This window comes from Pipra filicauda, unplaced genomic scaffold, assembly GCF_003945595.2.
Source record: "Pipra filicauda isolate LSUMZ 115617 unplaced genomic scaffold, ASM394559v2 scaffold76_size2844353_pilon, whole genome shotgun sequence".
Taxonomy (NCBI): domain Eukaryota; kingdom Metazoa; phylum Chordata; class Aves; order Passeriformes; family Pipridae; genus Pipra; species Pipra filicauda.
The window spans coordinates 430,306-451,769 of record NW_024104942.1 but is presented as its reverse complement, the minus strand read 5'-3'; the positions used below and the strand labels follow the sequence as shown (position 1 = coordinate 451,769).

The 21,464-nt window shown below is 52.4% G+C and overlaps 1 protein-coding gene across 5 annotated transcripts in view; it reads right to left on the bottom strand.

Moving 5' to 3' along the window:
• Positions 1-21,464, bottom strand: part of LOC113983824 (nitric oxide synthase 1 adaptor protein) — a 44,886-nt gene that overhangs the window by 3,680 nt on the left and 19,742 nt on the right. The window contains exons 3-10 of one of the 5 annotated variants that reach the window (XM_039389806.1): positions 9,199-9,291; positions 8,761-8,834; positions 8,045-8,153; positions 7,662-7,803; positions 6,302-6,441; positions 5,573-5,740; positions 4,387-4,552; positions 3,681-3,830 (exon numbers count right to left, since the gene is read on the bottom strand). In XM_039389806.1, coding sequence (XP_039245740.1) covers positions 3,681-3,830; positions 4,387-4,552; positions 5,573-5,740; positions 6,302-6,441; positions 7,662-7,803; positions 8,045-8,153; positions 8,761-8,834; positions 9,199-9,291 — 1,042 coding nt within the window. Of the gene's footprint in view, positions 1-759; positions 3,831-4,386; positions 4,553-5,572; positions 5,741-6,301; positions 6,442-7,661; positions 7,804-8,044; positions 8,154-8,760; positions 8,835-9,198; positions 9,292-21,464 lie in introns of those variants that run through there. The other 4 variants (XM_027713333.2, XM_039389807.1, XM_027713334.2 and 1 more) reach the window with 4 other exon arrangements.

Sequence of the window (21,464 nt, the reverse complement as noted above, 5' to 3'; positions counted from 1 at the left end):
TGGTCCAGGACATCCTCACCACTTCCCAGTGGCAGACAGTGCTCCAGCGTGGCTACCAGTGCATGTTGTGTTGCCGCATCTTCCCCACATTGTGGTTGCTCAAGACCCAGATCCAGCACAGCTCCCAGGAGGGCTACAGCTGCAACGGGTTCTACTGCAGGCTCAATGCCCTGGGGAAGCAGGAGCTCAAGGCTCAGGAGGCTGCAGCCTCCAGGCTGTCCATGTAGCCCCACCAGCCAAGCAGCCACCACGGGAGGGCACTGCTCCATCGCTCCTGCCAGCGGCAGAATAAATTCTTTTAGGATCAGCCAGCCCTGCCTCTGTGCTGCTCTTCCTACGCAACACTGCCATCCTTTGAGAGGCTCTTCCCTACTTTTCCTCCCCCAGCAGACAAAAATCTCCTGAGCTCCTAAAAGTGCTGCTTAGCATTTCTGCACCTCTGTGGGGAGCTCTGCAGATGTCAGGAACCCACTGGCACCATCAAGCTGTTGGGTCAGCCCTAAGACAAGCTTGCGCTGTGCAGTGGCTGAAGGGGAAGACTGAAACCCTTCTACTCCCAGAGGTATTCAGAGCACCTGACTCTCATGGGTAGCCTGTGGCTGGCACCACAACAGGGGTCCCACAGGGGAGTACGCTTAGGTTGGAGGGGGTCTGTGCAAGGCCAGAGGATGTCGCTGCTGGTGCTGGCAGCCAGCATGGAGGGGGAAGGAAGTACAGAAAGAGAGAGAGTCAGTGAGAAGAAAGAGACAACAGAAAGCCTTGAGAAATAGAAAGATTTATTTAGCAAAAGCCAGTTGACTAATGACAACACCCAAGGGTTAAGTGCACTTACATTGACAGATTGGTTTCCCAGATAGAGTCAACAGTTAGTAATATGACAGTTGTAGGAAAAGAAAGGACAAAAAATATAGCTATAAATCCCCTGTCAAGGTCCATAATAAAAGTGAGAGGCTAGAGAGGCATCTTGGAGGCAGTGCTGACTTAGGAGGAGGGTCATTTATACATGTACACCTGTGGTGCGGCATGGTGCTGGCAGGTCCCACCCGCCTCCGGCATCACCCCATCAGCCTGCGGGGCACCTGCCACTGTCCCCTGTGGGCAGAGTGCCAGGCAGGAGCCCAAACCCACAGCTGGTCCTGAAGCTCCTCAAGGGACACTGCCTGTGTGTGTGGAGCAGGAATGGACCGGAGCGGTGTCCCAGGAGATGGCTCCTCCCTGCCTGCTTTCTGAGGCAGCCCAGCCTGGAAGAGACCTCTGTCCTACTGCTGCTCCTCCCAGGCTCTCCCTTCATCTGCCCTGTGTGTACAGCTGAGCTCCTGCTGTCCCCTCTGCTGAACAATCTGTCTGCCCACGTGGAAATCCCTCTCCAAGCTCACCCATGCATCCCTACCCTGTCTGCGCCATGTCCTGTGTGTGCTGCCATACCCACTTCTTCCTCCTAGCTGGACCAGCCTCCCACCCCATGCTTTCACCTCCAACTGCTGCAAGCTGGCAGTGGGATGCTGGGGTTCCCAGCAGAGGGGCTAGCACACTGCTGTGCCCACAGCGGTATGGGACAGGGCACATGGAGGTAGTGGTGGCCAGACAACAGGAGCACCCATATACCAAACAACACCCTCTCTCACTCTGCCCCCTCTGTGGCTGGTGCAGGGGCTCCCCTGGACACTAGGGTACTTCTGGGGACACTAAAACATGTCCTTCCTTCCTTTCCACTGGGACTCTCTAGCTCCTCACATCATCCAGCCCTGTCTCGTGGCAGAGGGTACATAGCACAGCTCATACTGACCCCGGGGGTCTCATTCACACCTCACTCCTCAGCAGCCCTCAGTCCCAGGGGGACCCGGGCAGAAAGAAGTGATGGACCTTCCTCAGCAGCCAGGCTAAGCCCTGGAGGAGAGCAAGAGCTGGTGTCAGCCAGGGGTTAGTTGCAGGCAGATCGAGCAGAGACAGAGCTGGCAAAGGCGAGAGCAGCAGGGAAGCAACAAAGCAAAGCAGAAGCAGGATAGGAGGGAGGATGGGGAGAAAGACAACTGTGCCAATCCCCACCTCATTGAGTGCTTCCACAGGGAGCAGGGCGGACATCAGGACTCTGGTTCATACCCCTTCAGTCATGGCCTCTTAGAGGCTGTAGCACCAGGCAGGTGATAAAAGTGCTTGCAGAAAAGAAACAAGCTCTGGGTCCCTTGGAGGCCCCCACAGATGGCTCTCAGCCAAGAGCATCCTGGGGGCTGGTGGGGGATCCTGAGATCTTGGATTCACTTTTCTGGAGGGTGTAAACCATAGATGTGACAGAGCCCCTCTGCAGACACCAGCAGTTCACTCCCCACTGAGGGGTGGAAGTGTGCTCATCCCTGCAGATACCAATGCCAGCACTGCAGGCCCCAGCCCTGGTCTGGAGGAAGACAACTGCTTGGAAATGGGAGGGTTTGTCTATAAAGCAAAGCAAGGAGTTTGTGGTGATGGGGGTGCAAGGAAGTGCTTGAAAAAGTGGCGTGAGAGCACCAAAAAGGCTTTGAAACCTGGCAGGTGTGCCAAAGAGCCAAAGGACTAGATGATGTCGGGGAGGACACTCCATAGCCCAGTGCTGCATTCCTGGCTCCCTGCTCCACACTGAGCTGTGCCACCTTCTCTGCCCCACAGCCTGGGAAAGGAGTGGCTGTGCCTGCATGCCCTCCACCTGCCTCAGACAGGGACAAACTCTGTCCTAGAAGTGCCACATCACCCTGCAGGAACTGTCTGCACCTGGCCAGCCTGCGCAACCTCATCTTATCCCATCAACTCCTTTCCAGGCTCGTCCCCACTGTCCCTCTATGCCTCACCTCTCACTCACAGACCCACTACAACAGTGCACTGTCACCAACCCTAACGTAGCATGACCCTATCCTTGTCTTCCACCCTGCCCATAATACAGAGAGCCAGACCACCTGCCAGCCACTCTGTCCTTGCTCACCACCCCAGCATTCCCCCCTTGGTCCCTCTTGTCCCTGCTCCCTGCCCTGCATCTCCTCTCTTGTTCCCTCCGAAAAATCCTTCCTCTCCTTTACTGCTTCCCCAGCAGCAGGAGGGGCTAATCCAGCAGGGAGTCCCCTTGCTTCTGCCCCACCTGGACACACAGTTTGTGGGGGGGTGAGAGCCAGGGGGGAGCACAAGGAGCTGTCAGCTCGCTGTCAGCTGAGAAGCAGGGATGCTCCAGCTCAGCACACAAGCCCATGCACGCTGGAGCACAGCACGCCCAGCACACTCCCTCAGCACGACTCCACCTAACCCCTGCATATCTCCTGACTGGGTGCTGGAAGCCTCACACTCCCCCCTCCACCCCGCTCCCTCCGGGCTGTCCCATCCCTGCCAGGGCCACTGGGCTATGGCCAGGGTCTGTCCCAGCTCTGGCAGGTCCTGGCTGCTCCGCACCACCTCCTGCTGACCCCCCTACACCGCGATCTCGTCCTCCAGGCTATCACCCAGGTCCTGCCTGGGCTGGACGTGGAGCAGGCGTGGCGGTTCCTCCTGGGACCAGGAGTCACGCTCCTCACTCTCGTCCGTGTTGGACTCGTACTCGGAGGCGATGCCCGACTCGCGGAACTTGATGAGCTCCAGGCTGCCCAGCGGTGGCTCTGGGGCAGGTGGCCCCGAGTCCGGCAGAAAGCGGTAGCACTCCAGCTTCACCAGACAGTCGTTCCTACCTATGGGACTGCCCAGGGTGCTGGGGAAAGCTGAGCTGGGGCCCAGCGGCGGCGGGTGGGTGTCCTCGGGCTGCGGGGTGATCGGGTCGCAGAGGACAGGGAGGACGTTGGAGCGGAAGGTGATCTCCAGCAGACTGTCCTGGGAGCCTGCTGCAAGAGAAGGGCATGGCTGAGAGGCCTAGCTTGCCTGGGCGTCCCCTGGCTACCATGGCTGGCTGCACACTGCCCAGAGGAGGACAGGCTGGGGCCACTTGGCTACCAACCTCCCTACTGCCACTGTTGAGAGGGGCTTATTTGGTGTTACTGCTGCTGACCAACAAAGAGCCAGTTCTGCAGGACAAAACGTTAACTGTCTCCTACCCCAGCTCCTGCAGGGAGCTGATGGCCACATCTGCTGGAGAGGAAGGTCAAGAAGGGGCTCTTGGGCAGGTATGGAGCTGGCCTAGAGCATGCAGCCACTGGGGAATGCAGACATACAGCTGATGGAGGTAGGTAAGTACCTGTCCATACAGCCCTCCCCAAGCCCCATCCCACACGGCATGCAAGCACCCTGCTGCACATGCACAAGCCTGGCCAGAAGGGCACAAATATCCCTCTAAACAAAACGAATGGAAACACACAAAAAACCCCAACAGAAACACCCATGTGCATGTGCCTCACAGCCGTTGCTAGAAGTGAGGGGAGAAGAAGTGACGGGAGCGCTTACTCGTCGTGTTCCCTGCCAGCTTCAGCTCCAGCTCCTGCACCTGTTTGACCAGGAGCGAGATGTGCTGCAGCAAGTCCTTGTTCTGGAGCAGGAGCTGGTGCACTCGAGCCTGGGCCTCCAGCCGTGCCGCCGCCTCTGCTGCCAGCTGGTCCTTCAGCAGGTGCACCTGTGGGACAGCCGAGAGGGGGTGAGCGTGGGGAGACACTGCTCAAGGGTTGAGGGCTTTGACTCTGGCCACCACCACTCATCTACCAGGGCTCACCAGCATCCCACCCAATGGTGTGATGAGGCACCCACTCCTTGCAGGTACAGCAGACGTGATGGGGAGCGTGCGGGCAGGTGGCAGTGTAACACCAGAGCACACTCAGCACATGGTCCCCTGGCCTCTCTGATGGCAAAGCTCAAGGCAAAGGGGGCCGGCACTGACCAAACTATCAGTCACAGGGGCAAGGGGTGCAATAATTTACACTCTGAGCAGGCACCACAGAGCCCTTTTGGATTGCAGGCAACACTGTACTTGGGCAGATATAAAGGATCCCCCGAGGATGAAGGTCTCTCTTCCAGAGGGGAAAGCAGCTTTGCAGCCTGTGACCCCAGATGGCACGTGGGCTCTGGGGCAGCAGCTCAGGCAGAAGCACAAACACTGATTTACTGATGCGAGAGGAGGAAAGCCATGGGACAGCACAAAAAGGCTGCTGGAGCCCATTGCTCGGGCCAGGTCAAGAAGAAAGTTGAGCAGTTGTGAAGAGCTCTGCGAGGGGTCAATGAACAAGTAAAGCTCAGGTAATGAGTTGGATAAAGCAGCCAGAGCTGCTTAAATGAGAAATAGCTGCATGGAGAGTAAGCTGCCAGACACACAGCTCAGGCAGCAGTTATTCAGGGTGAACACTGAGGCCAGGTACTGGCAAGCAGAGAGGGGCTGAAAGCCCAAGAAACCTGGTGGCATGCAGACCTAAGCACCTCATCTTTCCTGAGGGCAAATTGCCACTCCTCTCCCCTTGCTGCACGTCCCATCCTCTGAGTCACAGTTTCTCCCACAGTTGCCACCTGAACATTTCTGCCTGGAGCTCCCCACAGAGCAGCCTGCCTTCAACACTGCCTCCAGGTGCCACTCCCCTTGGTGGCACCAAGGGGTTCGGTGTGCCCCAGCCCTGTTGCCGCCCCAGAAAAGAGTGGAGGGGAGAACCTGTGCCACAGCCACTTGTGTCTGCTGCTGCTGCTGCTGCAGGAGCTGCTGGAGAAGCTGCATCTGATGGTGGGCAGAGAGGGGTGTTCCCAGGTCAGGCAGCTGGGCAGATGAGGGCAGCAGCATCTTGGGCGACGCTGTCAGGATATCTTCAGGGTGGAGGCAGGCCTGCAAAACACCAATGTGGAAAGTGTGATCCCATGCCACTCACCTCAGAGAGCCACCTGGCACATACAGGCTGCGGAAGAGAGCAGCCCCCCCGAATACCCAGGAAAGAAGCAAATGCATTCAAAGCAAATGCACACTTTGCTGGGGGTTCTGACAAACTTTGAGGACAGTATTTTTTCAGTTTCGACAACAACCCAAATACTTCTGAAGAAAATTCCTGAAAAGGCTGGCGTTTCCAATGGGAATTTCCACTGTATCAAAAAAGTCCTTTATTTTTGTTTTTTTGGTGGAAAAAATCCCTATCAGCTCTGCCCAAAACACTTTCCGTGTGGCTGCACAGAGTTCAGCCTCATCCCAGCGCTCTCCAGGAGCGCCCTGGGCCCCAAGCCAAAGGGCAGCCCTGCAGCGGCAGATGGCTTTGATCTGGGAGCTGGGGAATGCTGCTGAATCCCTCCCGATCCCTGGGCCCTAGGGGTGCACATCAGAGCCACGGGGCTGGGGCTGTGCAGTGCCCCAAGAGTGGAGGGCAGGGACTCAGGTACCTTGGCATAGGCCACCCACCTCCTTGCCCACAGCATCGAGGTCGGTCACGCCACGGCTGAAGTCCAGGATGTCGGCTCCGGACAGCGGCAGCTCCACGGCGTCGATGTCCGTCTCTTCCGCTGCGGCAGCTGCCCTCTCCACACCGGAGAGGCGGCAGGCTGTGGGAGCAGCGTCAGAGTAGAGCACAGTCTGCTTGGAGCAGGAGCTTGCTGTGGTGCACCCCAAGTGTAGTGAGCGACGCCCAGGGTCGGTCCCCACCACCCCCCTGCCACCCGCCCTCCAGCTCTGGGGGGAAGCAGGTACACAGAGACACAGCTGCTCTTCCTGCTGCTGCTCAGGATGGGGGTTGCAGCCAAAAACACACCCAGCCCCAGCACACCAAACCTTGGGAACAGCAGCCAAAACCCCTGAGGCTGGACAAATGGGCCACCAAGAGCAGAAAACACAGATAAAGAAAGGTAAACAAGAGATTACGAAAGAAAAACAAAAAACAGATGCTCGGAATTCTCCAGGGAACTGCATATCATGGCCCGGACATTGTGTGGAGGAAAACCAAACAATGACAGGTCCATAACAGCCCAATGATTAGGTCATCACGACGGCACTGGTCAGAGGCAAGCAGGAAACCACAGCCCACTCCAGGCTGCTCCTATTGTGATGGGGGGGAACTGGCCCCCAGCATGGGATGGCAGGGCAGGCAATCCACACACAAGCAGGCAGCAGGACCCATCAGTGTCTCAGCTGGCACTAGACGGGTATTTGACCAACCTCTTGAAAAACATCTGCCTCCCCTCCAGTGCAGGCACAGGCACCAAGGAGCAGGGCAGCTCCCTGGGGCCCTGCAGAGCTTGGGTGATGGGCCTGGACCAACAGCCAGGAGCACTTGTTCCAGCACCCTCTACCTATGGGGCTGAGAAGGAACAGGGTCCGCAGGCTGCCTGCAGACCTGGCAGCTTGATGCAAGACCACAAACATAGATTAGTCCATTCAAGGAACTGCAGAGAGCCCCAGCCCCAGGCACGCCTCTGGACACAGGTCTGTGCTGAGGCCTCTGCTGCAGAAGCAGCGAGGGAATGTTTGCAGCGTGTGCAGCCAAGCACGGAGAGTACTCTGGCGCCCAGCAGAGTCCCGGGCCCTGCTAATTGGTTCCCAGCAAGGGGGATGTCTGCGAGGATGAGGGCTAACACCTAGCGAAGGCTCCTTGCTGGGCAAGATCCCAGCTTGAGCCAGAGGCGCCACAGGCCAGATTGCTGTGCAAATCTATTCCCCACAGGTGTCAGCCAGCAAGGAGCAGTATGGGAAGACAGTGCTTCTCTGGACCGTGTCTGCCAGGCTCCAGGAACCCCATGCTACCCCCACCTCCGCCTTTGCGAAATACCTGGGACATCCAGGTCATCTCCGTTCCTCTCACTGTCTCCATCCTCCTGCCCATCTGCGTTTTGCTGGGTGTGCTGCAGGCTCAGCTTGTGGCAGACCTCGAACGCCTGCCCCACCGTCCGCACGATGCGCATGGCTTGGCTCTGCGGCAGGCGAGGAGAGGAGAGGAGGGATGTAACTTCAGCTGGGCCACCCCTTCCTGGTGACCCCCCAGCCTGGTGCAGCTCTCAGGGGTCTCTGTGTGCTGCCACAGGGCCTGGGGCACCAGAGCTCAGATCCCCGGTGTGCTCTGGGCTGCCACCTGCAATGCAGTGCCACCGGATCCTGCCCCAGCTGCTCCACCGAGGCCACACCATGACAAGACGAGCACCCCAGCACCTTTACCTTCTTCTTGGATTTGAAGACGTTGCACCTGAAGATGTTGCTAGACCCATCCCTGGCAATGTAGCTGAAGATCTTTAGGTCCTGGGAGTCATGAGACACATAGAATATTCTGCAAGGACAGAAAAGAAGGGAAGATATCATCATACACATTACCTACATGCCCAGGAGACTGCAAAGGCCACAGCCAGCGCTTCCCAGGGCACGGGGTGCTGGCAGATCCCCAGCCTCCGCAGCACGTCCCTGCTAAAGCCCATCAGAATATTTTTTTGGCAGTGGTTTTGCCTCGGCTGGGAAAATTAGCCTGCTGATTCAGCAGCAGCAAATGTTTTGCAAAGGCAGCATGGGACTTCTCTGCTCAGCCCTCAGGGACAGAGTCAGCGGCCCAGGAGCCCTCCAGGGACAGAGGAGAGCAAACCTCACTCCTTGCCTGCTCAGAGAGTCAGCCTTCTTGCCTGGGTGCCTGCTGCCCCCTCCCCAGCATGGCTGGGGCCCGTCTCAGCCCCGTTCAGCCTCGCTGGGACAGACACCCCATGCTCTTGCTTTTGGCAACAAGATGGAGGAAGAGAGCTGGGGACTCCAGAGAGCACCGCGAGCCAGGGGAGCTGCCCTCTGCAGGGATGGTGGCAGCTCTCCAGGTCAGTCCCCAGCACAGTGCCAGTGTGGTGTGAGTAAGTGGCATGGCAGAGAGCCTCTGTCCCCTCACCCATCAGGTTTACCTGTAGATGGGGTCGTGCATGACGAGCATTTTGTTCTCGTCCCAGGCCCATTCTTTTTTCTGCAATGAAAGAAGCTGAAAATGAGTACGTCAGATGCTGTCCTTCAGAACAAGGACAGGGCAGAGACAGTCCAGGGACAGACTCAGGAAGCTCTTGTCTGTTGCTGCTCCCAGGGAACCAAGGGTTGGGTCCTGCTGGGGATCAGCCACGTCCCACATCACTGCCATGGGGCCCCCCAAACCCCTTCTACACCCACATCAGGACGACCTCAGCCACACTGTGGGAACATGGTCCACCCATGGCTGATCCCAGCCCATCTCTCTCTCTCCCAGCCCACCAGATTTTCCCAGAAGTTCAAGGATGCTGCAGGTCCCTGCTCTGGGAAGGGAGAGTTCCTGCTGTCAAGGCACTGCTGCCCCAGGGACCAGTGCTGCCTACCTTCTTCTTCTTCTTCAGAATGACCTTCACGCCATCCACTGACACAATGAGATTCACTTTCTTCTTCTTGATATTCTTGGCTTTAAACTCATACTGCAGAAGATGGAAGAAAACACTTGAATTAGCCTTTCTGTGCCAGGACAGTCTCAGGTAGGGCTGAAGAGGCTGCAAGAGGAAGGGGCAAGAGAGACGAGAACATGTTTTCCTGATCTCACATGCCTGCATCAACATGCACATCCATGCTAGGACAGGACAAGGAATCTTTTTGCCCTGCAGTGTTCTTATGCCCCGCAGGAGGACACATCAAAGCAATCCAGACCCAGGATGCTGCTGAGAATGGTAGCTTGTTTCAAAGGCACTCCCTCTGACCCTCCAAAGGGCTGAGCCTCCCCAAAGAAGGATTGCCACCTCCCTAGCCCTGCCAGCTCCCAGGGATCCACAGCCTGGCTGCGTTTGCCCCGCTGGCTTGTGGCCATTGCTGAGCTCTGGTAAGGGAAATGGCATTTAGAGTGGGGTATTTTTGGGCTCAGTATAAAACTGATGATGATTGCTGAGGACTCTGTGAACCTCTCCAGGGGATATGGGATAATGCAATTACCCACTTCAATTAGAAGTCACTGGACAGGAAAAAATCCCAATAGGAACTTCTAAAGATCAGCGGCTAAACACAAAGCTCTGGTCTGGCCTGGGGAGAGAATGAGATTTCTGAAAAATCCATCCACTTTGGCATTTAGAGTCTTACTTACATTTAGAGAGCTGGCAGGGGAATAGGCTAAATAAGCCATTTAGGCTGAGCAACCTCCTGCTGTGGGACTTTTGAGGAGTCCCATCACCTGTCTGCCTCAGGTGCACCCACATCAGGTACCCGATGTGCTGGTCCTACGTGCAGAGTGCTGTGCACAGCCGTGGGGACAGATCCTCTGTGCCCAGAAAAGCCCTGCATCCTGCACCTAGCCTGCCTGAGGAAGTGGGATTTAATTCATCCTCTCCTTATTTCAGCAATGTCTCTGCAGAGGGAGCACAGGGCAGACGCCCGACGCAGTGCCCTGCCTCCAGCCCGCGCCGAGCCTCGCCGTGACATTTCCAGCACCGCATGATGTATTAACTCTGGCAGCCAGAGCCAGCAGGCAGGAAAAGCTGCTGGCCCTGACCTGTGATCAAATGATAAAAGACCTGAAAGCACAATTCCTCAAAGCCATTTTAAAATTGTCGATGGGGATGGGAGATTCAGATGGCTTGGAAAACAGTGCAGGGAATGCAGCTCTGCCCTTCCCCATGGCCAACCAGACGAGCCCACAAACTCCAGGGCTGAAGCCATGGTGATGGGCTGGAGAAAGCAGAGCTCAGGATCCCACCATAGAATCAACCAAGTTGGAAAAGACCTCCGAGACCATCAAGTCCAACCCTTGATCCAACACCGCCATGGTTACCAGACCATGGCACCAAGTGCCACATCCAGTCTCATCTTAAAAACCTCCAGGGATGGTGAATCCACCACCTCCCTGGGCAGCCCATTCCAATGTCTGATTACTCTCTCCATAAAAAATTTCTTCCTAATATCCAACCTAAACTTCCACTGGCAGAGCTTAAGATCATGCCCTCTTGTCTTACTGCTGGTTGCCTGGGAGAAGAGACCAAACCCCACCTGGCTACAACCTCCTTTCAGGGAGTTGTAGAGAGTGATGAGGTCTCCCCTGAGCTTCCTCTTCTCAAGGCTGAACAGCCCCAGTTCCCTCAGCCTCTCCTCACAGCATTTGTGCTCGAGTCCCTTCACCAGCCTCGTTGCTCTTCTCTGGACCTGCTCCAGGACCTCAATATCCTTCCTGAACTGAGGGACCCAGAACTGGACACAGCACTCCAGGTGTGGCCTCACCAGCGCTAAGTACAGGGGAATGGCTATGGCCAGCCTTAAAACCCCCAGCACATACCCATATGCTACTTGCACAGCCTATTCCTCATGGAGAAGGGTCTCACCAGAGTCCCTCAACAAAGAACCCATTGGTGTGGGTTTCCAGGTCCATCTCTCATATCTCCTTTCCCATCATTACTCGCAGAGGTGAAGCTGCATTCAAAAGCCCCTTCTCTGTGCCTTGCTAAGACAGCAGACCAGTGCCAAGATCAGGTGCCTGGTACCTAACACTAGAGAAATGTCTTGATTTAGCCCTGAGAAGGTGAGCTCTGGCCCGACTACCTTGGAGTAATTAACCCAGCCCCTTCTGAAGCTCTGTGTGTGATTTTTCCAGGAGCTGAGGGCTGAGCTGGATGCTCTTTGCAGCATTCAGGCTGACTGCACAGCACCTTGGAGCACTGCAGCCTGATTTATTGGTCCTAACGATCATTGATTATAAACATCAAGTTGCATTTCTGAGCTGCTGGTGCCGTGGGGTTTCTATTCTGGGTTACCCCATGTGCTAATTAACGTGGGCTTGGAAGAGACATCAACCCTGAAAAATATGCCAGGGTTAAACAGACTAATTTTAGCTTGGTTTTTTTGGTGAGTAACAGCTCCAGGACAACAATGCAGACAGGCCAGGAGCTTTCAGCAAAGATGTTACCCAGTCCTGGCATGTTTCAGGGATAGAATAAACGTAGAGCTCCTTGGAGAGGCTTCTGGAATTCCTGGCTGCAGGCAAGGGATTCTGCCCAGGCTCGCCCCAAGCCTGGCAGAGGGGAGAGCTGTTGTGTGTGTGCCTCTGCCACACTAAAGCCAAAGTCCCCTTGTGCCAATGGCTCATAGCAAAACTCCAGCAAGGACCAACAGAAGCAAAAAAGTCAAATTCTCAAAAGAACCAACCAGCCGGAATTGTTAAGCCCTTCCACAAATCCAGGTCTTTATCCTGACACCAAAGTGAGAGCCAAGCTTCTTTGCAAGCCTGAGACATGCGCTTAGAGAGCTATTGCCCATCCCACCCCATCCAGAGCTCATTAGTGCAGTCACTCCAACGAGCCCAGAGGCTCTCCGGGATACACTTCCCATGCACGAAAGCACAGCTCTAGCCAATAAAATGCTAATGAACTCATGCCCACTGGGGCTCTAATGAAACACTAACCGTCACTTAATAATAAATTAGCAAGGAAGAGGATTCAATAAGACAGCAATTCAGTCGAGTCGCCTCTTGCATCCCGGGGCTGTGCAGGGAAGGCAAGCTGAGTCCCACAGGCCAGGAGATGCGTTGCTGATCTTGAGGGGCTTTCTAATTTGGTCTAAGGGAGCGTTAGCTCTGTGCAGTTCCTCTAAGTGAGATCTAAGCCACAGAGACTGTAAGGGATGAACCCAAAGCTGTGCAGGGCAGAATCTGCACCATCTCATGGGGCAGCAGTTCACATTAGCAGTGACAGCAAGTGCCATGACCAGCCCAGTTCAATGCCTGGCTGTCCTGGGTGCTGCTCGCTGGTTAAGGCAGGAAGAAGGCATGGCTACCACAAGCCCTTGCCCAATCCAGCAAGCCCCTGCAGCTCCCAGGAAGGCAGTGGCTGATGGCGACAGCCAGCCCCAGGCACCAGCCCAGGAGTAGTGCTCAGGGCTGGGCTGGGTACCCTGCCTGCACATGCACTCTCTCCAGCCTGGGAAGGGTACCTGGCCCTACACTACCTCCTTGGACTTCTCCAAAGCCAAGGCAAATCCTTCCCACTAGCAGGCTACCGGTGCCAGGATGGTATTTCTGCTTCTGAAGACTACTGGATGTTTCAGATGGTTTCACCAAAGCATGGACAGGACCTGCCCTTGCTAATACCTGCCCTGCAAGCCCCTTTAGTTAACAGGGCCATGGAAAAACCTCTCTGTATGATCGATCAGGACCTCCCTGGCTTGGAGTTATTCTTGACTACAACTGTGTGTGCCCCAGGCACAGAGATCTGCGTGTCTGCCCATGTTTGTCAACATCCCTCCTTCTGCTGCAAAATAAAGCTTAAGAGGGATGAAAAGCATTAGGGTTTTAACTTTTCCTGCTGCTGGGAGGAAAGCAGAGGTGATGACAGGGTTGAAAATGCCACCAAAGGGAGTATGAGAAGGTATGCACAGCCACTGTTTGCTGCTGCATCCAAAACAAGCAGGCACTGGTTGACCCACAGGAAAAGAAAACGCACATGTTTCCAGAAACACTGGACCACTGCCATACAACCCTTGTTGGGGATACATCCTGCATCCCCAAAGATGTGCTAAAATGCACAGCACTGCTGCTAAGAAGCTTTTCTCTGAGCCAGTACAAAACTGCCTGCATGCAGCAAAGCAAAAGGGGGTTTGTCAAAGCCACCAGCATAGGACCCGTTCCACTGCCAAGAGGGGATGGGGATGCTCAGGGGAAGCTTTGCTATTCATTACACCAGGAGCAACAGGAGTGTCCCTGTGATCTGATGCAGGGAGGTGGGTGACAGCGATTCACCCCACACTCTCTGGGCACCGCATTCTGCTTTGTGGTGACTCCTTCAGGAGAAAAAACACATGAAAAGAACTTCACACATGATAAGCTCAGCTACCAATAGCTCCATCTTGGAGAGCTGAATTCCACCCTACGGCTTAATAAAGAAGTGATACAGAAATAATTATCCAGCTTGGGATCAAGAAAGAAAAGAGGATTTGTGCAGCTTTCCCATGATCCCCTTGTGTTTCACACCATGTAGCATTTCACTGTATTACTTATAAATGACTAAATGGTGTAAGAGTCAGAAGAGCTTTCTTAGCCTTCAGCCCATCTTGGGTATGACTCTGGATCTTTAAATATCTGTAATAATAATGCAAGCTTGGGTTAATTATATTAATTCTTGGCTATAGAAATGTGGCGATCCCAGAAGACAAAGAAGAATTAATTTCAGGGAAATACACAGAAAATGGAAAAAGCAAGAGAAACTGTCCGTTCCTGGACTTTCACAGCTTCACAGTCGGTCTCCAACTGAAGCTCTAAGAACTGTACTAAAAGGTTTGAGCAAAGACTGAAAATGGACATTCGAGATGCATCAGTCAAAAAACCCCACAACTATTCGAGAAAAAAAGCAAAGGTGGTCTCAGTAATGAAAAAGAAGTATAAGATCACCCACAAAACCCAACCAGCTAAGAAGTGAATTCAGATCATCCCTTAATATTACACTGCCCACAAAAAACACATTCATCTTTTCATCTGGAAAAGAAAACATCTACTCCATCAGAGCACGAAAGCCTTACCAGTGACCTCAGGTTTGTGGGAGTCTATTCTCAACATCTGTCTTTTATGTGGAGTTCAGTATTTAAATAACTTCAGAAGGAAAAGAAGCCAGCTGGTGTATGCATCATTGCGCAACACATTCCTACTGGCAGAATATTAAAACTGCCCTTTCTGGAGAACTGAGTAACATATGTTGCTTAATAGAGAGCGCATGTAACCTCGTCAGCTTAGAGTAAAATTATGTATGAATCCCAGTGTGATGGGTATGTGTGAAAAGCGGGGAAAATTCAGCATCCCTAGAAAGATGCTATCCACTCCTGTTGTGGTGTTTCCACACAGTAGAAGTGTAAGAAAACTTGCAACCACGCGCTGCACACTAGGTTAGGCAGATCGGACACTAAAGAGGAGAGATGATATCTTTCTAGATTCATCATCCCCCCACATTCACAAGCATCCAAAAAATGTTAACCTGAATAAAAATGCCCTCACTTCATCCCAGCCCATCTAAACAGACGTGGGTACAGTTTTAAGTCTGCCCACTAGCACCATTCATCAGTGAGGGAAGGTACCAGAAATGCTATATGGTCTGATTACGCCAACAGAATGCAAATAAACAGAATGTTTTTTAATGGAAGTTGCTCTAAATGCATTGAACTGCCCCATCCTCTTCCATCCTCTATCCCCATCCTTAAAAAAACACCAAAGTTACAAGCTTTTTCTGGGAAAAAGCAGCAGTCTGAGAACTAAATTAATAGGGAAAAAGCAATTCCCACAAAACTCATTGCTACTCTGCTATAAGAAAAACCATTGAAGGGGATGTAATTTTGCCAGAAAGCAGAATTTCTCTGTGTTTATCCAGAAAGCACACAAAACTGCGAGCAGTGCCGGATCCCCCAGAACCACCTTTGTCAAATGCAAAGGGTTGGCTGGCCAGGACCCTGCACTGTGAGCACCCCGAGGTCTCCTAACCGTGGTGATGCCCCCGCAGCTCCCACAGCCAGTGCCCGCCTCCCCTGGCACCCCCTGCGGCTCCTCCTCGCAGCTGGCTGGCACAGCACCTCGTAAAATACTTTCAGAGTTAGACTTTAACCCAAGGTCAGCTCGGGCTAATGACAGACGTGGCAGACTAGCAACCGCTTTCCCAGCACTTTGGGGGAGGAGCGGTGCTGCGCTCTTGATGAAGAATTAACTTATTACAAAATGACAGCCGAGCTCGAGTTCAATCGGCACAGGCTCCGCGGCGCCGAGAATTAACGACTGGGGGGGAACCACATACCTTGCAATTTGTGCTGCTGAAAACATGGGGAATGATGGTAAATCTCAGAAATGTACAGGAGCTCAGGTGTAACCCACAGGAGGGAAGCCTGAGAAACCTTGCTGGGATCCTAATAGCTGTAATTGTGAGGAATAGCAAACAGCAGCGCTGTGCAGGGGACAAGGATTTCACTTTACTGAACCACACAAAGAAATGGCATCAACACCAGTGCCCCTAAATGACTCAGAAGCCACCTGTGGGCTGTGCGGGAACAGGAACCTGTGAAGGACAAGCCTTTTTTTCCTGGACAGGGGTGCCAAGTTGCCTCGGGGATGGGCACAGAAAGCTGGAGGAGCAGGAATGCAACACTGGCTTTCCACTGGCCTTTTGTGGGGTAATCAACACCCAGAGCTCAGCGCTGGGGTCCTGCCAAAGCACTGTGAGCAGATTGCAGCCAGAATATCTCATCTCTTCTTTTTCCTTCTGGTGCTTTGTTAACTGGAGGAGAAGCGTGACTTGCAGTGTTGGAGGGGCTGCACACATCAAGGTGAGCAGCACAGGGAACACGGGACCACAATGTGCCCATCTGGCCTGTGAACCAAGAATTCCGTGGGCCAGAAGGCCGGGAAAGGCCATGTGGTGGTAGGGCACACACTGCACCCAGCCTGCCCAGCGCAGGTGCTGTGCGCTGGGACTGGTGGGTGCGTATGGGATGCAGCAAACGCAGCTGTGCCTGAAAGAAAAGAGCACTGCAGAGGAGAAGGGAATGATTTAAATACAGCTTTGGCACATTAGCAAACAGAGGCCACCTGGCCAGGAGCAGCCTTGCAGAGCAGAAGAGTCCTCAGCCATCTAAGCCACACAGGTCTGGGAACACCGGGTGGTGTCCAGAAGACAGCTGGGCACAGTCTGCCACACGGCAGGGAGTGGAGGCAGCACAGCCTCTCCCCAGAGCCTTTCTGTCAGAAGGGTAGGGCAGCAGAGAGCCAGCATCCTGCCAGCAGGGTCCCTAGGCATGGAGCATCACTCCCTTCCACTATGGGCTGCTGTCCTGAAAAGAGAAATGCACCTGCTAGCCTGCCCTGGTCCGAATCTCCCTCCAGCTCTACTGGAGCAGCAGCAGATGTCAAGGGATAAAGTGGCTGGAAAGCAGGACACCTCCCAGAAGGGCAATCAGCTTCATCCAAGAGGCATTTCTGGACAAGGCTTCAAAACATCTGACAGTCCACTACTCTGGGCTGCACTTTATGCCCTCAGGGGACTCAGGCTTGCTAGAGGGGAGCATACTGGAATACCTGCTTAGCCTACTAATGTCATCAGCAATAAATGGACTAAAACCCATTTTTAAAAGGCTGCCTTAAGCCACCCTACCAAAGTGTTGTGCTGCTGCCTGTGACTTGAGAATCTCCATAACCTTTACCATGGGCATGCTATCCCATCACAGCTCTGGTGAGGAGGCTTTACCACCCCAATTCCTGCATGCAGCTGAAAGTATATGCCTGGCCATGACTGTGCCCATGATCCACACATGAGCAGGGTACTTGCCCATGGGATGCCAGCAGCACCTTCCTGTTCCCCTCAGGGCTGGGAGAAAAAGAGACAAGGACAGCAGGGAGATTTGGGGATCTCCTTGGTGTGGTCACTTCACTTGTGCTCCCTGTTCCTGTTGCCAAAAACTGGGACAAAACTAGTCCATAGCACTCGCACTTGCAGCAGGGATGATTCCCACTGTGGGGCACAGAATCATGGAGATATCTGGGGGCAGGATCAAGGTTCCCACCAGCTCCATTGGCAAACTGCTGGCATGGCATGGGCAAACAGGCTGGAGACCTCTGCCATCCTCCTAGCTCAGGCGTAAGATGCTCCTCACTATTAAATTTCCCCTGTCTACCTGTCTACACACCATTGCTTGTGGTTTTGCCAATAGCTAGACTTAAATTAAAGAGCGCAGTAATTTGAAAAAGAGAAGGAATAATGGAGTATTGGATGCTTGCTCTTGGGCTTAATGATTCTTTTTAAAACTCTCCTACAGTTCCTTGGAGTTTGCATTTGCACATATGGGAAATGCGGCTCTGAGGTACATGTGTTTGTCTGAAATAGATATGATTTTGGTTTGCACTGACAAGGTCAGTGCCTATTTTCCCATCCAACTTCAGGTTTAATTTTGGTAACCGTCTGTAACGGTTGCAAGTACTGATGGGTATAAATGGGAATCAGTCTAAAAATACCCATGTTGTGAGAGCAGCACAGCAGAGTTAAGGTTGCTGCTTTGAAAGCATCCCAGGATCACAGCATACCCATTTATCACAAAAAATATGTTTTCCAATAACATTGAATACTTCACAATAAATGCCTTCTGCTCGGTTTGCTATTTCCTACCAGAGAGCTGCCTCCATCCACTTCCTCTCACTACCTCCGAGTTTCACAAGTTGAGGTGGCAAACTGGGACACATACATGAGCCATCTGCAGTCAAAGCAGTTTGACAGGAATCTCAGAGAAATCAGAACTGGTAAAAATTAAATCAATACCAGTCATAGGGTTAAATGAAGAAAGTTCCTCCAGGTAACAGCTTATTCTCACCTCCTCTTTTCCGGACTTCCATTTACAAGATTCTTTACCTCCCTTACAAGCAATCCTTAGGAATTCCAGACTTCCCTGTGTTTTTGTTTTTTTTTTAAACACCTGAAAATCAGAGGTTCAAAGGAGACTTGAGACTCATCAGCAGCTCGCAGCTGCTCTGCATGCCAGGGGATGCAGCAGCACAGTGCACGTGAGGGATGCAGCTGGTGGAGCAGGAGCACACTTCCCAGCAACATCCCTCAGTTCCACCAGCAGCTCCTCAAAGCCAACAAGGTCCCTGTGCAAGAGATCCTGTTCACTTCATTGAGGCTTGTCTAATACCAACATTACAAAAGAAAGCCATATAATTTCTCCTCCAGCTTGGGCACATGCAGCGATGGCTCCGAGTGGGAGCTCAGGGGCTGGGAAAAGTGGTACCTCTCAGCCAGTCATGAAGGTTGGTGGAGACCATGCAACACGCCAGCCTCCAGCCTTGAAAACACGCCTAAACCCCTTTCAGAGATCCAAGCAAGTGATAACAGCACAGACTGGACCTGTGTGGGAGGTGGCAAGCTCCCCCCTGCCTTCACATGCTGCCATCTCCGATGGCCAAGCGAGAGCGCAAATTAACCGGGGAGTGGGTGTGTTTGGGATACTGGTCGAACTGGTTACAAAAATAACAACCAGGCTTTGAGCTACTTCCTTCAGTGAAGGAAAACAAGGGCAGGCTCTGCGTGCATCTGCGGGCACTGCTCTCGCACTGCTTTTCACAGCCCGGGGGGGAGAAGACAAGAATTGAGCTGTACACGTTTTAATATTTGCCACCTCTTGCTAGAAGAAGCAGAAGCCCATTCCTCGGAAACCCCACATCTGACTGGAATTTGTGGTATTTCCAATTAGACATGCATTGGTTCGACCTATGCAGGCAGTGGGTGCACAAGCTGTTTGGTGCAATCGCCCTTTGAAGAAAGCAAGAAACTAAAAGAGCCTGGAAATGGCCTCTGTTCATCCAGCCCACAGCGGGTTTGAGCCCATGTGTTAGAATGAGCTTGGCCTAAAGAGCAGCATTGTCATTTGCAGCAATTTAGTCATGCCCCTTTACAGTAATCCCTAATAAACTCCTGCCCCTTTCTGGCACCAGAAAGTCCCTGTGGCCCGGGGGACCACAGGACTGAGCAGTGCAGACAATGTCCAGCCCAGCACCTTCCTCCACCTGAGAAGGGAAACAAAATTTCTGTGTTCAAGATTAGCTTTCTTCCTGAAATGCTTTCTTTCTAAGACAGACCCTGGCTCAAGGCAGCTGAGATAATCCCTACTCACATGTAGGGGGTCAAAGGCGGGGCTGATACTGCAGAAGAGCAGAGTCACCCCAAATCCACCCTGAGGGCAGGTGACAAAGCAAGGGGCACCCTGTGAAGACACCCACGCAGCACTTCAGAAAGGTGTCAGCTCAGCAAAGTGAGCCCAATCACAACACAATTATATTTATGCCCCAAGTTGTAAAACACAGGATTTATAGCTGTATTTTTTTACTGCTCACCACAGAGCTGCTCCCCCAGTTGCATAAAAAGCTTGAGTAAGACCAGTTGAGAAGGCAGATGAGAATAGCCAGGCAGAGGAGCAGTGACACACCGAGGAAGGCAGGCTGGTAACACTGTAACTAAATCAGCAATTATGAAATTCAGACAATTAATAATGAATGAGCAGCAGCATTAAACGCTTGGTGCATCAGAAACAAGCCAGCCCTGTGGGGCTCATTAGATGCTGGCAGTGCTCAACAATGTTTCTGGGTTGTAACCAGAGAAAAGAGGTAATTATTCATATCACACTTGCTTTGCTGTTCCTATTTCAGCAATAACTAATGCAGGTGTTAAAAACCATTCACTAAATTCTGTATGTTAAAGGCAATACGAATAATGTCCTTTAGACAGATTTACACAGAATTATAAAAAAATTTCCAAGTAATAAAAGTGCTGACATTTCAGATGGAGTTAGAAAACAGGGGTTGAAATCCACCTTAGGGGTGGAGCCCCAGATGAAGCAAGGACAGACAGACAGATGACAGAATGCCACTGCGCTTCCAGGAAACTCCAGTGAGGAGAACACAGCAATGCTCATTTTTATGCAGGTCTGGGGTAAAAAAAAAACACGTACTTGCTATCCAGGTCAAGTGTACAGGAATCTGGCATCTACCCATTTCAGGTTGATTTTATATGGCATTGGCCAAGCAGCTCTCACAGGAAAACGGAACAGAAGCTGCATCTGCAAGATGCAGAAATGTATCCTAGAAAAGCCATCAAAAGGTGGAAAGTGGAAAAGTCCAGTGGAAAAGACAAGATGAAGACAATGTGGTCCTCAGCAATGTGCAGCAAAGGTGACATTATCTCAAAACACAGCACTGCTGAAATCACTACCAATACAACCCATTCCAACAGAACATGTGCTGCTTTATTGTACACTTCAAAAAAACAACAGAAAAGAGTTCAGAAAAAAGCAACATGAACATGAGGCAGCTTTCCCAGACTCCTACATCCTAGAGGTCAAAACAAACTCTCTCTATTTAGCTTATCCAAAAAGCAAGTTTGGAGGGGACTTGTCCACAGATCAGACCTGGGACTTGGGAAGAGCTTCCTCACATCAAAGGCTCTGACTTTAGGCAAATGCACAAAATCAACTAGCTGGGAGTTGAAGTTTAATCCATTCAAACCACAGAAAGACAAGTCTTTTTTCACAGAAAGCTCCAGGGGACCTGCACTCCAAGTCACACTCACCAACAGCTTTGGACAATTACTCTAGATTTCTCTTCTTTTAGATATTGTGGATTTCTTAACAAGTATGTAGAGGTCAGCAGAGATGTGCTCTTTGTGCTTCCAGTACTGGAGAAATGCACATATCCCTAAAGTTCCCAAGGATCAGGGAGTGTTTGAAGGAGTCCAGACCAGTCCCATCCATCATGTCAAGAGGAAGTAAGAAATTGTCATTGGAGCAAAATGCTAAAAAAAACCTGGAGGCCTTGGAGAGGAAAAGAAAGAGAAGGCTCTCTCTGATGCATATCACTACTGCAATCCAAGAACAACACTGTAGGGCTGTTTTCTGTTAAAAGAGTTAAGCTGAAATTCAACCATCTTTGCTGAAGTTTCCTGTGGTAAATATATACTTCAGACTTTTGCAGTTTCTGCTGAAATAGATCGGCAGTTTCTATAGGCAAGCACATGGCAGGGGGAACTGGTTTGGTTGGGGATTTTTTCCCCATCATGTTAAACTAACACTGCTGAAAACCAAGCAACAGATTAAGAATCACTGGGATCCTCAT